Genomic DNA, 14,541 nt, shown 5'->3' with positions numbered 1-14,541 from the left:
TCCCTCATCTATAAAATGGGGATGAAGACTGTGAGCCTCACATGGGACAACCTAATCACCTTGTATCCCCCCAGCGCTTAGAACAGTGCTTTGCACATAGTAAGCCCTTAACAAATACCATCATTATTATTATTATTATTATTTATTGAGCACTTACTGTGTGCAGAGCACTGTACTAAGCACCTAATAATGATGACATTTATTATGCAGTTACTACGTACAAAGCACTGTTCTAAGTGCTTGGGTAGTTACAAGGTGATCAGGTTGTCCCACAGGAGCCCCATTTTACAGACGAGGTAACAGGCACAGAGAAGTGCAGTGACTTGCCCAAAGTCACACAGCTGACAATTGGCAGAGCTGGAATTTGAACCCATGACCTCTGACTCCAAAGCCCGTGCTCTTTCCACTGAGCCACGCTAGAGTAGTAAATATGTCAGGGAAGCTGCGTGGCTCAGTGGAAAGAGCCCGGTCTTTGGAGTCGGAGGTCATGGGTTTGAATTCCGGCTCCGCCACATGTCTGCTGTGTGATCTTGGGCAAGTCACTTAACTTCTCTGAGCCTCAGTTAACCTCATCTGTAAAATGGGGATTAAGACTGTGAGCCCGACATGGGACAACCGCATCACCTTGTATCCCCTCCCAGTGCTTAGCATATACTAAGCGCTTAACAAATACCATTATTATTATTATTATTATTATAAGTAAAATAAATAGAGTAATAAATATGTACAAATACATACAAATGCTGGGGGAAGGGGAAGGAAGTAGGGCGGAAGGGGGAGGGGAGGAAGAGGAAAAAAAGGGGGCTTCGAGACTCAGTTCCCGGCCACAGCTCCAGAAAAAGTGCACGCGCACTTGCACCCTCGCTCCCTCCAATCATATTTATTGAACACTCACTTTGTGCAAAGCACTGAACTAAGCACTTGGGAGAGTACAATATAATAATAAACAGACATATTCTAAATCCCAGCTCCACCATTTGCCTGCTGTATGATGACCATGGGCAAGTCACAACTTGTCCGTGACTCAGTTTGATCTGTAAAATGGTTGGTTCTCCCTCCTACTTAGATTGAGAGTTCCAGTACTGGCCGGGACTGAATCTGATGCTTATCATCTAATGACTCCAGCATTTAGCACAGTGCTTGGTACATAATAAGCATCTGAATCTCTCAATTACAATTTTTATAACATGTTTAGAAAGGACTACATTCCTTCATTACATGAAAAGAGAGTTTATACCACTGAAACGTGAATTCTTTATTATTTATGGCTCGAGATAAGCAAGGTTTTGTTCACTTTGGTGTTAGAGATTTGTTATCATTAGGTGAATAGCTAAGTTCCAAAGTACTAGCTCCATTTACATGTTGTTGGTATTATGTGGCTTTTGTTTTGTAAACATCCAAACCAAAAGGGAAAGATGAACCACTCTGACCTGAGTTGACTCCGAATCATCACCTTGGCTGGCAACAATCAAATAATCCTGGTTGTCGGATGTAAAATGTTTTACTGCATTGCTTTCTGCAACTCTGATGGTTTGCACCTGCAAAGAAGGCAGATCAATAATGTGGAAAATGAGAAAAAAATAGTGGGAACTTGGTTAAACACAACATTCCTGAATCAAGTGCAGTTTCCCTAGTATATGCAATCTATCAATTGTTCAACCCCGAACTAATGCTTGGGCAAATAGAAGAAATGCAAATTGGACTGTCCCTTTCAATCGTACTGAGTGCTTACTGTGTGCACAGCACTGTACTAAGTGTTTGGGAGACTGCAATACAACAATAAACAGACACATTGCTTGCCCAAAGGGAGCTTACAGTTCTCAGTGAGTTTGTAATCTACAGGTTTTGTGGCGCTATTCAAAGCAAAGCCATCATTAAAATTCCAAGGGCTGCATAAAGCCTACAGCCTAACATTCCATGCCTGTTGCAAAAAGAGACTGTGATGATAACGGTGAACTCATTTTCTGTTTGGAAGCACATACTTGAAAGGCATTGGGTGCTTTACGATTCCATTATCATTCTCCCAGCAGTGGAGAGGAAGACGAGAAACCTACCCTCCAAGAAAGCCGCCCTATTGTCGGTCCAGTGCTCTGGGAATAAGGAGGCCTGGGTTTCAGTGCCAGTTCCGCTTCTAGCTGGCTAACATAGGTGAAACCCGCACATGCACCTGGTGATGTGCTGCATCTTTACCCCCCTACTCACTCATTGCACTCTGTGCCCCAGCAAGAACATGACTGGCAGAGATGAGAGTGTACAAATGATGCCGTGCTCATATCCCCAACACTCTAATCGGTTTCTTGGTACAGGTGGATTCTCAGTCCTAAAGTCTCAGGACTGGGTTTCTGCCACGGTTCTTAATGGGTTTGCACCGAACCACACATGGCATCCGATTGGCACGACCCTCCCCGGATCTACCCTTCTAGGGTGCTTGGACTGTGAGCCCCACGTGGGACAGGGACTGCGTCCAACCTGCTTAACTTGTATCTTCCCCAGCGCTCAGAACAGTGCCTGACACATAGCACTCCATCGTTATTATTCCATCATTATTATTGTTTTTATATTATCTGGAGGAGGATAGAGATTTGGGGCGAATAGGGGAAAAACCTCCTTCCAAGGGCTACAGGAGAGTGGGGATGGAGCCGAGCTCAGGTGAGAAGAAAACCTAGCTCTCTTTCCTTGGAAGCTGGAAAGGAGTAGAATGTTTTTGAGTCTTGTGCTGAGAGAGCAAAGGACTGTGGAAAGTTATTTCTCTCTCATTAGGCAACAGCACGGATAAAAAAAGGAAGGTTAGTACGGTTTGGTTAAACTGAGGTGCTCAGGCCCAAGTCCCATAACCAACCAACTGTGGGCAGGGAATGTGTTCGTTTATTGTTGTATTTTACTCTTCCAAATGTTTAGTATAGTGCTCTGCATGACAGTAAGCGCTCAGTAAATACAACTGAATGAATGAATGAATTAATTAGGAAGGGTTTTTAGCAGAATGAAGCACTTAATCAGTCCTAAAAACCTTCAAGAGCTGTACAATGTTAACTGGCGAGCCTCTCTCAATATTCTGTGTTGGCTTTTCCTCTATTTTCCAGATTAAATCCTTTTTGTTTCTCTTGCCTGTTTGTGGAAGAAGCCCAATTATGGTCCATGGAGCTTACAGTGCCTTATTTAGGAGTAGGTGATGGAACTCCTTTTAAGTCCATACCTCAGGGGTTTCAAGAGTTTGATGGCAGACAACGAAGCAGCCCCAATTCTAATGGGAGAGTCCATCATCCATCAGCTGGAGACATAGAAATCCCAGAACCTCCTGGATTCTCCTACCGAGACTATGCGTTTCATATGGAAATGAGACTGAGTCCAACCTACTTAACTGGAATCTACCCCAGCACTTAGAACAGTGTTTATTACATAGTAAGCCCTTGGCAAATATCATAAAAAACCCCTATTGCACGGAATGGCATATTATAGAAAGCCACTGTGAAGAATGTGTACTGTCCAATATTTCAAACACATCCAGACAATCATGGTCTCTGTTTTTACCAGGAGTAATCTTAACTCTGGTGCGAAGGTGTATATGGCATTTAGAGAAGGTTTTTCTTGATGTGTTTCTCGGTGCGTAATCACGAGGTAAGGAGAGCCACTGACATTGAACACCACACAGCTATGTGGACTCCGGATGCTAAAATCCTAGAAGATAAATCATAAGAAAAAGTGTTGTAATTTCCATTTACAAAGAAAGATTATTCTATGAACTTCAAACTTCAAGGAAGCGACATTTACCTCAACAGGAACAAAAATGCCTTGCCATCGGTAGAGAGAGGAAATTCCTGCTGAAGATGTTCTTAACATTATACCATACAAAGATTCATCTAATGTGAAGAAACACCAACTAGAAGCTGGCTCATCCAAAAAACTTTGAAGGACGGACAACACACCATCCGCTCCCTCTGTAATACACAAAATACATATATAGGAACAGTAATAATAACTGTGGTATTTATTAAGCATTTACTAAATGCCTAGCACTTTACCAAGCACCGGGGTAGATCTGAGATAATCAGGTTGGACATATTCCCTGTCCTACATGGGGATCGCCATCTAAGTAGGTGGGAGAACAGAATCATCATTTTGCAGGTGAGGAAACTGAGGCACAGAGAAGTGACTTGACCACAGTCACAGAGCAGGCAAGTGGCAGAGCTGGGATTAGAACCCAAGTCCTCTGTCAGGCCCATGCTCTTTTCTACCAAACCACACTGGTTCTCTCATTATATAACTTAGCATTATAATCACATCATTTCTTCCAAGCTGGCATCCGATTTCATCTGCTTATGATCACTCTGTACTCACATCCATAATTCTGTACTGGTATTTCTGAATCGCATTGGTCTTTGGCCTGACACTGGTGGCAGTCATAACAGCAATCTTTCAAAAGAAATGCAACTGGTCAAAACACTACTTATTTTCAGCTGGCCTTTGGGGAAACTAAGTCCCTGCTTTGCTATAATACAGAAGATTGAAGGAGGTTTTCTAGGTGCTCTTATGTGTGAGGGTTCAAAAGAAAACCTCACATCTCAAATTGTGTAATAGGACAGCTAGTCTAGAAAATAAAAAAAAAGCACACTAGTAAAAATTAAAATATTGGGAAATAAGTTCCTCTACAATGACAACCACATCAACCCCACTAAAAAATAAGAGAATTCCATAGAATGTGTACTAGTATTTCTAGACTTAAGAAATACTACCTGTATAATGATAAATGAATCTCGACCTTTAGAAAAGTCTAACCCTCTATTTAAAATCAAATATGGTGTAACAAATCATACATTTTAAATAAGGACTGCAGTGCCTTCGTCTCTCATTCAAGCTCATTTTAAAGTACAGAATTTTTAAGAATTCTATCTACCAAAAGGATTTAATCCTTTCTAGATTATAGTGGAACACTTTAGGTGTTCTAAAATGTATTTACACCTGACAAAAGACAGCTTTCTAGTCATAAACCCGATACATTCAGAAAAAATCCAGTATAAGTCATGGGACACCTAGGTGATGGATACCAACAGTTCAGGTTTCTCAGATTCCTCAACCGTGACTCAGTCACCTTTGAGGTCGGTCCCAATCAACCTCTGCTTTCTCGATTGAAACCAACTACAGGATTCTAACTGTGGCTGAGATGTGTGACCTGCCCCCTGAGGAATCCAAGCTCACACACCGATCACATCAGCATCGAGCAAAGCGACAGATGGTAATTAGGATGTGTAGGTTCCACTTAAGTAAACAGCTATGATAAGTATCCTATTCCTTCTCTTCAGTACATCTATGCAGCTAATGGGGCCTAGTGGAGAGAGCGCAGGACTGGGAGTCAGAAAACCTGGGTTCTAATCTGAGTTCTGCCACTGGCCTTGCGTGACCTTGGACAAGTCTCTTAACCCTTCTGGGCCTCAGTTTGCCCATCTGTCAAATGGGGAGGAGATCCTTGCTCCCCCTATTTTATAGAAAACTGTGAGCCCCATGCGGGATGGAGATTGTTTCTGATCTGGCTTGTATCCCCCTTAGCACTTTCCATAATTATGATAATGATGATAATAATAATAATAATGGCATTTATTAAGCACTTACTATGTGCAAAGCACTGTTCTAAGCACTGGGAAGGATACAAGGTGATCAAGTTGTCCCACGTGGAGCTCACAGTCTTAATCTCCATTTTACAGTTGAGGTAACTGAGGCAAAGAGAAGTTAAGTGACTTGCCCAAAGTCACACAGCTGACAATTGGCAGAGCTGGGATTTGAACCCATGACCTCTGACTCCAAAGCCCGTGCTCTTTCCACTGAGCCACACTAAAGCTGCCATACCTGACTGGGTGTTATGAAAGCAGTTGTGAAACAGTCGCTACTTTTTCTGTAGATTCTCTGAATCCTAGGCAGCCTAAGTCATTCCCTCTTACAAAATGACAAGAGGGTAAGTGTGACTAGGGTCAACAGGAGAGACTACTGGAGTTGAGGAATTTTGGACCAGCAGTCCCCCAAAAGAGCTGGAGGCTCTAACGAGGCACCCTCACTTTTCTGAGGAGAAAAGAAAGGACTTCCAGGTAGAAACTGTAATCTAAATCTAAAGTGGATAGATTTCACTTAAAAAATTGCCAATTTAAGTCCCTTCCTTTAAAGCATATCTGTTTTCCCAACAAATCAAGAAGCTATATTATGAAAGTAAAAGCCGACATGACCAACTTGTTTGTGGCTTGCTTCTTCCGAGAAACAACTTACTCATGCCAAAAGCAGTTTCAGAGAGTGTCTCCCATTCCACACTCACGGTAGAATCCAACCCGTTACTTCGGGACACATTCAAATAAACTGTCCTGTTGGCTTCTTCCACGGTTATGGAGGTGGCTCTATCAGTCACAGGTGGAGTTGTGGAAAAAAAAAAAATGCTCATATTCACAGCCTATAATTCATTCAAATTACTGCTTTGTCTGCCAATGTAGTTTCAAACAGAAGACGAATACCCAGAGAAAAGAAGATCATGCTTATATTGAGTTTGATACTCTACGCCTGGACTTGCACACCACAAAGCTCAATAAATATGAATCGATGAGGATGATTTGGAATCTATCAACCCAAACAGCATCAGCATGCAACAATGAGGAAAAGAAAATATCAGTAACTAATCATTTCTTGCTACAAATTTTAGAGTTGAATATTTCCAGAGCAAATATACTCGTGGCTAAATAGAAATTGCATTAGACAGTAAAGAACCAGTTCAATACAGAAACGCAACTGGTTCTTATCCTCATGTTAATGAACAGTGAAAACAACAAAGGCACTAAGGGTAGGAAACCTGTTGGCAACCAGAAGACACTGAAAAATTAAACTCATTAAAATTCTGATTGAACACTAACTTGGTTTTGGGTTCTTTTTCCCTTCTCAATAGCTCTAGTTCTGAATACACTCCCCCTCTAGCCTGTAAGCTCTTTGTGGGAAGGGAATGTGTCTATCAGCTCTGCTATGCTGTACTCTCCCAAGTGCTTAGTTCAGTGTTCTGCAAGCAGCAGGGTTTCAAAAAATCTGATACACTCACACAATGTTAAAAAGATTATGCTCTGGAAAAACATATATTATATATTTAATGTATTTGAAACGGTGGCCTACATCGTAAGTATGATCTTTCTTATGGTTCCAAAATATTCTTTATTCCTATTAGTATAACAATGAGCTATACCTATTTTCTACTGCACAGATACTGAACAGTCCAAGGGGGGCTTGGTTCTGTAAGACTGTTATCCTTGTTTCCACAGGCATCCCCAATCTAGCTCCTCCAGTAGGGTTAAACAAAGTGCAAATGAAATGTTCATCCATTTCTGGTTCTGAATCCAATACAGCAGAAATGTGCAAAGCCTTTGAGGAAAAGAGAAAGCAAAAATCACTAGAACCATACGTTCATTACAAATGCTATGAGATTCTTAATTTGATAAAAAATTCCACTCAATTCCAATCAATCAATGGCATATTTTGAGCACTTACAAGGTGAAGAGGACTCTATTAAGCACTAGAGAGAATACCGTAGAATAAATAGAGATGATCTCTGCCCTAAAAGTGAGTTAGCTCCTTTTCTGGGGTCCCCAAACTCAACAGGCTTTTAGGTAGCTTAATATTAGAGAAGCAGCATGGCTTGGTGGAAAGAGCTCAGGCTTGGGAGTGAGAGGTCATGGGTTCTACTCCCAGCTCCTCCACTTACCAGCTGTGTGACTTTGGACAAGTCACTTAACTTCTCTGTGCCTCAGTTACCTCATCTGTAAAATGGGGATTAAGACTCAGAGCCCAAATAGGACAACCTGATTACTTTGTATCTACTCCAGCGCTTAGAACAGTGCTTGGCACATAGTAAGCAGATATCAGATATCTTAACAGATATCATCATTATCATTACCACCATCAGAAAAGGGAAAACTTTTCAAATGACTTTCCTTTTTACAAGGTTTGAAAAGCAGGCACCCCATCACTTTTTTCATGTGGGCATCCAGTTTTGACTAGAGTATTGCAATACTTCCCCTCTGGCCTTTACTCTTATCTGTCCGGTACATTTAGCATGACTGACTAGCGAGAAATTTGGCAGGAAACTAGCTTTTAAAAAATGACTTTTCAAGCCCTGATTAAGCTGCAATTAAGTTTAGAAATTAGATCTCTGACAATTTCATACAAGTTCTGAAGGTAATTCACTCCTGCATTAATTACATCTCCCTCCAAACTTGGCATACATGAACCCTTAAGATAACTGGGTTTAGGATTTTTAGGGTACACCAGTTCCCAATATAGTTTATAAACATATTTCCCAAAATATGAAAATCCCCAATAGATGTATATAGTATTAGAGGCTGCCCCACTAAAATCAACCCTCATTAAACTCTTCATTACTATCCACGTTACCTTAAATCGAACCCCTTCTTCCAGCACGATGAATCCTTCTGAAGGAGTCAGATCTTCAGACACCTCTGAAGAGTTGATCTCTGTCACAACAAACTGAACTGTCACAGTTCCAAACAGTCCTTGGGCAGGCTCCCGGACAATGTGCAACACCGCAACGCTTTCTTCTACAAAGCGAGCTGTTGGTTCTCTCAAGAAAAAGTGCTCACTGTTGTTAAAAGATAAAACTCCAGGCCCATCATCGTTGGCGAGGATGGTAATCAAGGCTGTGGACATGAAGACATGAAAAGGCACCAAATCAGAGACTTGAACCTCAGGGGCCAATTCTTTTTCCATGTTCAATGTGGACAGAAAAGGAGGAAATGAATCAAAATGACAACATGAAAAGATTTATGGAGGAGGAAACATTGAAGTAACATGAGGAATTGGGGTTCTATATAAGGAAATATTTCCTTTGAGTGAGGAGAGCTGAGCCCAGGACAAAGTAACCAAGAGCAGTTGTGCAATCTGCTTTTCTATAGTTTTTTTCTTTTTGTTTTACATATAAATTGGTACATATACCAATCCAGTGGTATGATGGATTTTCCAGCTGACAGAGAATAAGAGGACATCCGTCAAGGTCCATTTCTAGGCATAACTATACTACCACGGTGTAATTACAGTACAAATCAGTACAAATCTTACAAATCTAACACATGTTCTGTAAATATTGTGATGTTCAAACCTAAACAATCTTCTACAAATGTGTGTGCCATTCCTATGCAGAATTAAAAGCCTAAGCTCCTTCCTTGAATGCCCCTCCTTCAACAAAATTTCCAAGGATATGAAAACTTTCACATTCAAATGATTTCTTCAAGTCTGGTTTATGCAGGTAAAGTTTTCTAACACCAAACAGATCACAAGGCAGCAAGGCAGCAGAAGGCAGCAACATACTCACCTGAAACCCTGGAAACTAAGGTCAGGCAATAGCACTCCTTGGCACACGACACGGGTGTCTTTTCTAAAACCCAAAGTGCTTTTGTCACCACTTTCAAGATTTGTGCTGCTGTGATGGCCACTCAAGTGTTACCCTGGCCCTCCCTGGTTCCCCTTTCAGCTCTTCTCTGCCCAGCCTCACTTCTACAAACAGCCAAAGCAGTCTAAAAGCAATAATGGCAGCTGCATTTCAACTGCAGCTTGCCCAAAGAACCTGGTATATGAGTCCTTCTAGACCGTAAGCTTGTCATGGGCAGGGAATGTGTCTGTTTATTGTTATACTGTACTCTCCCAGTGCTTAGTACAGTGGACTGTGTCTGTTTACTGTTATACTGTACTCTCCCAAGAGCTTAGCACAGTGCTCTGCACATAGTAAATGCTTAGTAAATACAACTGATTGAATGACTGTCAGCACGGCAAAGGAAAAAGCACAGTTCACACCTTAAATAACCAGTCAACATCTATAAACTCAAGGTCTCTACATTTGGTATCTAGCTTCCTACTACATGCACTGCACACAGTAAATGCTCAGTAAAAATGATTGAATGAATGAATTCCTTCTACTCCCTCTTTAAGCAAGTCATTTATTATTAAGTGCCATGGAGTCATTTCCAATTCATAGCTGCTCCAAGAATATACTTTCTCCAGAACGTCCTGTCCTCTGCCATAATCTGCAACCTTTCTAACGGTTCTCCCATTATCGTTATTATGGTCTCTATCCATCTAGCTGCTAGTCTGTCTCTTCCACGCTTTCCTGGACTTTTCCTAGCATTAGTGTCTAATCCAGAGAATTAGTCCTTCTGATTTATGTGTCCAAAGTATGCTAATCTAAGTTACAGTTTGGCCTTCCCACTTTGGCTTAATTTGCTCTAAAATCCATTTGTTTGTTTTTCAGGCAGTCCATGGCATTTGCATAAGCCTTCTCCAGAACCACAGTTCAAAAGAATAGATGTCCTTTCCAACCTGTTTTTTCACTGTCCAGCTTTCAGACCCATACACTGTCACTGGAAACACCATAGAATTGACAACACTTCCTATATGACTTATCGGTGTAATTGCGTTCTTCACTAAAACTATCACTATCATTAACTTTACTGTTTAACCACATTTAAAGGTGGCCAGTTTTTAATTATTTACAGAAAGAACACATATAAAGAAATGGAGTTTGGGGAGTTTGGGGAGTCATGTTACCTGTCGTATTCTCTCCCAGCTCCAGTCCAAGGGAGGGATTAGTTAAAATAACCTGAAACGTCTCATCTCCTTCAGGAATCTCATCATCAAGAATCATGACATCAACAGTTTTATACCTTTCCCCATCAGCAAAATGAAGAACCTACAAATGATGGCAAACAAAAAAGTTTGGAAAGAAAACTTGAGAAAAAGTTTTTGTCTTTTGAGGTAGAAACTGAAAAATGAGTTTCATTTTAGAATTTCCTGATTGTGGCTACAACCTTCCTATGGGGGACCATCTTCTTGGAAAATAAAATTGGGGGGAGGTCATCATGGTAGAATGAGAAATAAGATAAAGAGATAACAAAAAAATGGAGAGGAACTGTTGGGTAGGGACTGTCTCTATATGTCGCCAACTTGTACTTCCCAAGCGCTTAGTACAGTGCTCTGCACAAAGTAAGCGCTCAATAAATACAATTGATGATGATGAAAGATGTTTCATCAGGGAAAAGTTGGGAAAGGAGAATGAAAAAGAGGGGGTGGTAAGTGATAAGGAGGAATGAAATGAGGTCAAAAACAGGATGTTATTGTGGTACAGAATACAAATCAACAAGAGTACATAAAACATGACACAAAAAAGGAACAAATAAGGGATGGGTCGGACAAGAGAAGACAAGTTGGGGAAAGGGAAATGTAAGGTGTAATGAGAGAGATATTACGGGAATTATAATCTTTAGAAAAATGGGATTTTGATGAAGTTATACTACACAGTATTTCACTACTATTCTGACTTTTACCAAGTAATCATGGGTTCACTTACTGCCAAACCCTTTTGTTCCAGGGTAAATAGCAACAGCATTTAGAGAAGTGGAGTGGCTTAGTGTAAAGAGCACTGGAGGCAGATAACCTGAGGGGAAAGAAGAGGAGAAAGGGAGGGAGAGAGAAAGAGAGAGAGGGAGGAACGGAGGGAGGGAGAGAGAGAGAGAGAGAGAGAGAGAGAGAGAAGAGAGAGGGAGAGTAGGAGGGAGGGAGGGAGAAAGAGGGAGAGAGGGAAGGAGAGGGAGACATGGAGGGAGAGAGGGAAAGCGAAAGAGGGAAGGAAAGAGGAGGCGCAGGCAGGCTGCAAGTGAAGTGATATTTCACTTTTGTCACGCCACGACAATTACAGCACAGAGATGCATTTCTGAATACAGTTCTGTCTCAAAAATTTAAATTGGAACATAAAAGATCCTTCTCCATAACAATCAATCAATCATATTTATTGAGCGCTTACTGTGTGCAGAGCACTAAGCGCTTGGGAAGTACAAGTTGGCAACATATAGAGAGGGTCCCTACCCAACAGTGGGCTCACAGTCTAGAAGGGGGAGACAGAGAACAAAACCAAACATATTAACAAAATAAAATAAATAGAATAGATATGCATAAGTAAAATAGGGTAATAAATATGTACAAACATATATACATATATACAGGTGCTGTGGGGAAGGGAAGGAGGTAAGGCGGGGGGATGGAGAGGGGGAGGAGGGGGAGAGAAAGGAGGGGGCTCAGTCTGGGAAGGCCTCCTGGAGGAGGTGAGCTCTATAACAATATAGTCCAAGTTGCCTTCCACAACACTGGAAATGTAATAGGTGTGGCTTATGATTATTATGATTCCTACCGTTGGGGTAATGTTATAATCCCTTCCCAGCTGTGCTTCCAAATTCTGACCATACAAGAATAAGGACACACTGCCATAGGCCCCTCTGTCCCTGTAGGCGACTAAGGTTACACTTCCTTGAGTTTCATTTACTTCAAACCTAAAAAAGAAAACAAAAAGTTGATTTTACCCCCCTTCTAAAACTGCATCACTTAGAGTTCATAAATCAATAAAGGAGGAGGAGAGTCAAAGGACTTTCATATCTTTTCAAAATGCATTGTATCCATAAGGAAACCTCAGCCTGATGTCCCAGACCTGGTACTTTGCCACCCGATGACTCCTCTGGCTCCATCATTGGCATCAATAATAATCTGAGCAGTCAGGCCTTCTGCATCTAGAGTTAAAAAAAAAAAACAACACACACAAATGGCTTTCAAACTGACATTAGTTACACTAGTCACTAGTCCAGCTCAAAAATATACTTATGGATGTTAACTTCGAAGTGGCCTAGAGAAAGAGCAGAGGCTTGAGTCAGAGTACCTGGGTTCTAATCCCAGCTCTGCCACCTGCCTACTAGAGTGAACTAATAATAATAATAATAATAATAATAATAAATAGTGGTATTTGTTAAGCGCTTACTATGTGCAAAGCAGTGTTCTAAGCGCTGTGGGGGGGCTACAAGGTGATCAGGTTGTCCCACTTGGGGCTCACAGTCTTAATCCCCATTTTACAGATGAGGTAATTTAGGCATAGAGAAGTTAAGTGGCTTGCCCAAGGACACACAGCTGACAAGTGGCGGAGCCGGATTCGAACCCATGACCTCTGACTCCCAAGCCCTTGCTCTTTCCACTGAGCCACACTGCTTCGTCACTCACCTTCTCTAGGCCAGTTTCCTCTTCTGTAAAATGGGGATTAAATACCTGTTCTGCCCTCTGTTTAGACCGTGAGCTCCACGTGGGACAGGGACTGTGTGCGAGATAATTATCTTGTGTCTGCCCCAGTGATTAGTACACCTTGACACACAGTAAGCACTTAAATACCACAATTATTATTAACAACCGCATTCATAAAACAGAGGAGAACAATGAGGACCTTAATTACACAATCATCAGAAAGCACAAAATGGAAGAGAAGAAAGCTTAGAAGGATATTAGAGAGAACATAACTGCCCAAGGCAAAACTTGATATTCAAATTGGTTAGAATAATCTTTTCAGAACGATTATTTAGAGCTTAAAAAAAAATCAGTACAGTTATAATTTTCCTCACCACTGAGAAGCTTCTGCTGTGACTTTACAGTTCAAGTGGAGATCTAGATGTTTTATAATAAAAAGAGACTATCACTGGAAAATGGATCTCCTGTACTATGAATTCCAATTTTCCAGTTTTCCTAATATGTACAAGGCAGAAGTTCAAACTACTGAATTACACATCTCTTATACTAAAGCTTAATCTGCAAAAATGACAACGAGGTTTGCTGTTTACCTTTCAGTTGGTAATGAGTTAACTGTGACTTTTTTAAAAACAGGCAAAGGAAAGAGGAAAAAGTCAGGGAGAAGCAGAAGATTTGCAGCAAATCAATCCATAGCAGGAACCTTTAAAAAGCGTAACGATTTGTCCAAAGAGAATTTAAACAGCAATTGAAAGAAAAAAAGAACTCTGATCAGACTGCATAAAATCAGTAATAAGGTACTACTACTAATAATAATGGTATGTTAAGTGCATACTATGTTCAAAGCACTGTTCTAAGTGCTGGGTGATACAGGGTTGTCTCACATGGGGCTCCCATTCTTAATCTCCATTTTACAGATGAGGTAACCGAGGCACAAAGAAGTTAAAGTGACTTGCCCAAAGTCACACAGCTGACAAGCAGCAGAGCCGGGATTTGAACCCATGACCTTCTGATTCCCAGGCCCACGCTCTATTCATCATGCCATGCTGCTTCTCATATATAGTTGGTAGACACGAGCCCTGCCTTGAGGAGAGGAAGATGACAATCAAGTACTGAATAACTTAATGCCTTAAAAATAATTAGAATACATTTCTATAGTCCAAAATAAGACCATGCAATTATCTAGTAGCAAATATAGTTATGGGTAATGGACAATATGGGATAAGGATTCAACCTGAAAATCCTGCATTAACAAAAAACCCAAATCTCCTCTTAATAACAAAAAGTCTAATGAGTTAACACATACTATTAATCATATAGGAAGAAAGATTGATTATACCAAGTCTTGGAGGAAATGAAGTCAGAGGAGCCATGATAAGTTCTACTGAAGTTAAATTAACCAGGAAATATTCTTGCAGTTCCGGTATGTCATCCTGAAAGACAAATACAGACAGTAATCATCTCATC

At 40.9% G+C, this 14,541-nt stretch overlaps 1 protein-coding gene across 1 annotated transcript in view; it reads right to left on the bottom strand.

Annotated features, from left to right (window-relative positions):
* The window catches only part of ADGRV1 (adhesion G protein-coupled receptor V1), a 470,004-nt gene that overhangs the window by 370,755 nt on the left and 84,708 nt on the right, over nucleotides 1-14,541 (bottom strand). Inside the window, exons 39-48 of the mRNA XM_038765531.1 lie at nucleotides 14,414-14,507; nucleotides 12,500-12,578; nucleotides 12,206-12,344; nucleotides 10,570-10,711; nucleotides 8,407-8,669; nucleotides 7,202-7,377; nucleotides 6,250-6,374; nucleotides 3,769-3,935; nucleotides 3,529-3,675; nucleotides 1,431-1,538 (exon numbers count right to left, since the gene is read on the bottom strand). Coding sequence (XP_038621459.1) covers nucleotides 1,431-1,538; nucleotides 3,529-3,675; nucleotides 3,769-3,935; nucleotides 6,250-6,374; nucleotides 7,202-7,377; nucleotides 8,407-8,669; nucleotides 10,570-10,711; nucleotides 12,206-12,344; nucleotides 12,500-12,578; nucleotides 14,414-14,507 — 1,440 coding nt within the window. The remainder of the gene's footprint in view (nucleotides 1-1,430; nucleotides 1,539-3,528; nucleotides 3,676-3,768; nucleotides 3,936-6,249; nucleotides 6,375-7,201; nucleotides 7,378-8,406; nucleotides 8,670-10,569; nucleotides 10,712-12,205; nucleotides 12,345-12,499; nucleotides 12,579-14,413; nucleotides 14,508-14,541) is intronic.

The sequence above is a fragment of the Tachyglossus aculeatus genome, chromosome 23 (genome assembly GCF_015852505.1).
Source record: "Tachyglossus aculeatus isolate mTacAcu1 chromosome 23, mTacAcu1.pri, whole genome shotgun sequence".
Lineage (NCBI taxonomy): Eukaryota > Metazoa > Chordata > Mammalia > Monotremata > Tachyglossidae > Tachyglossus > Tachyglossus aculeatus.
This window is presented reverse-complemented; position numbering and strand designations above follow the sequence as displayed.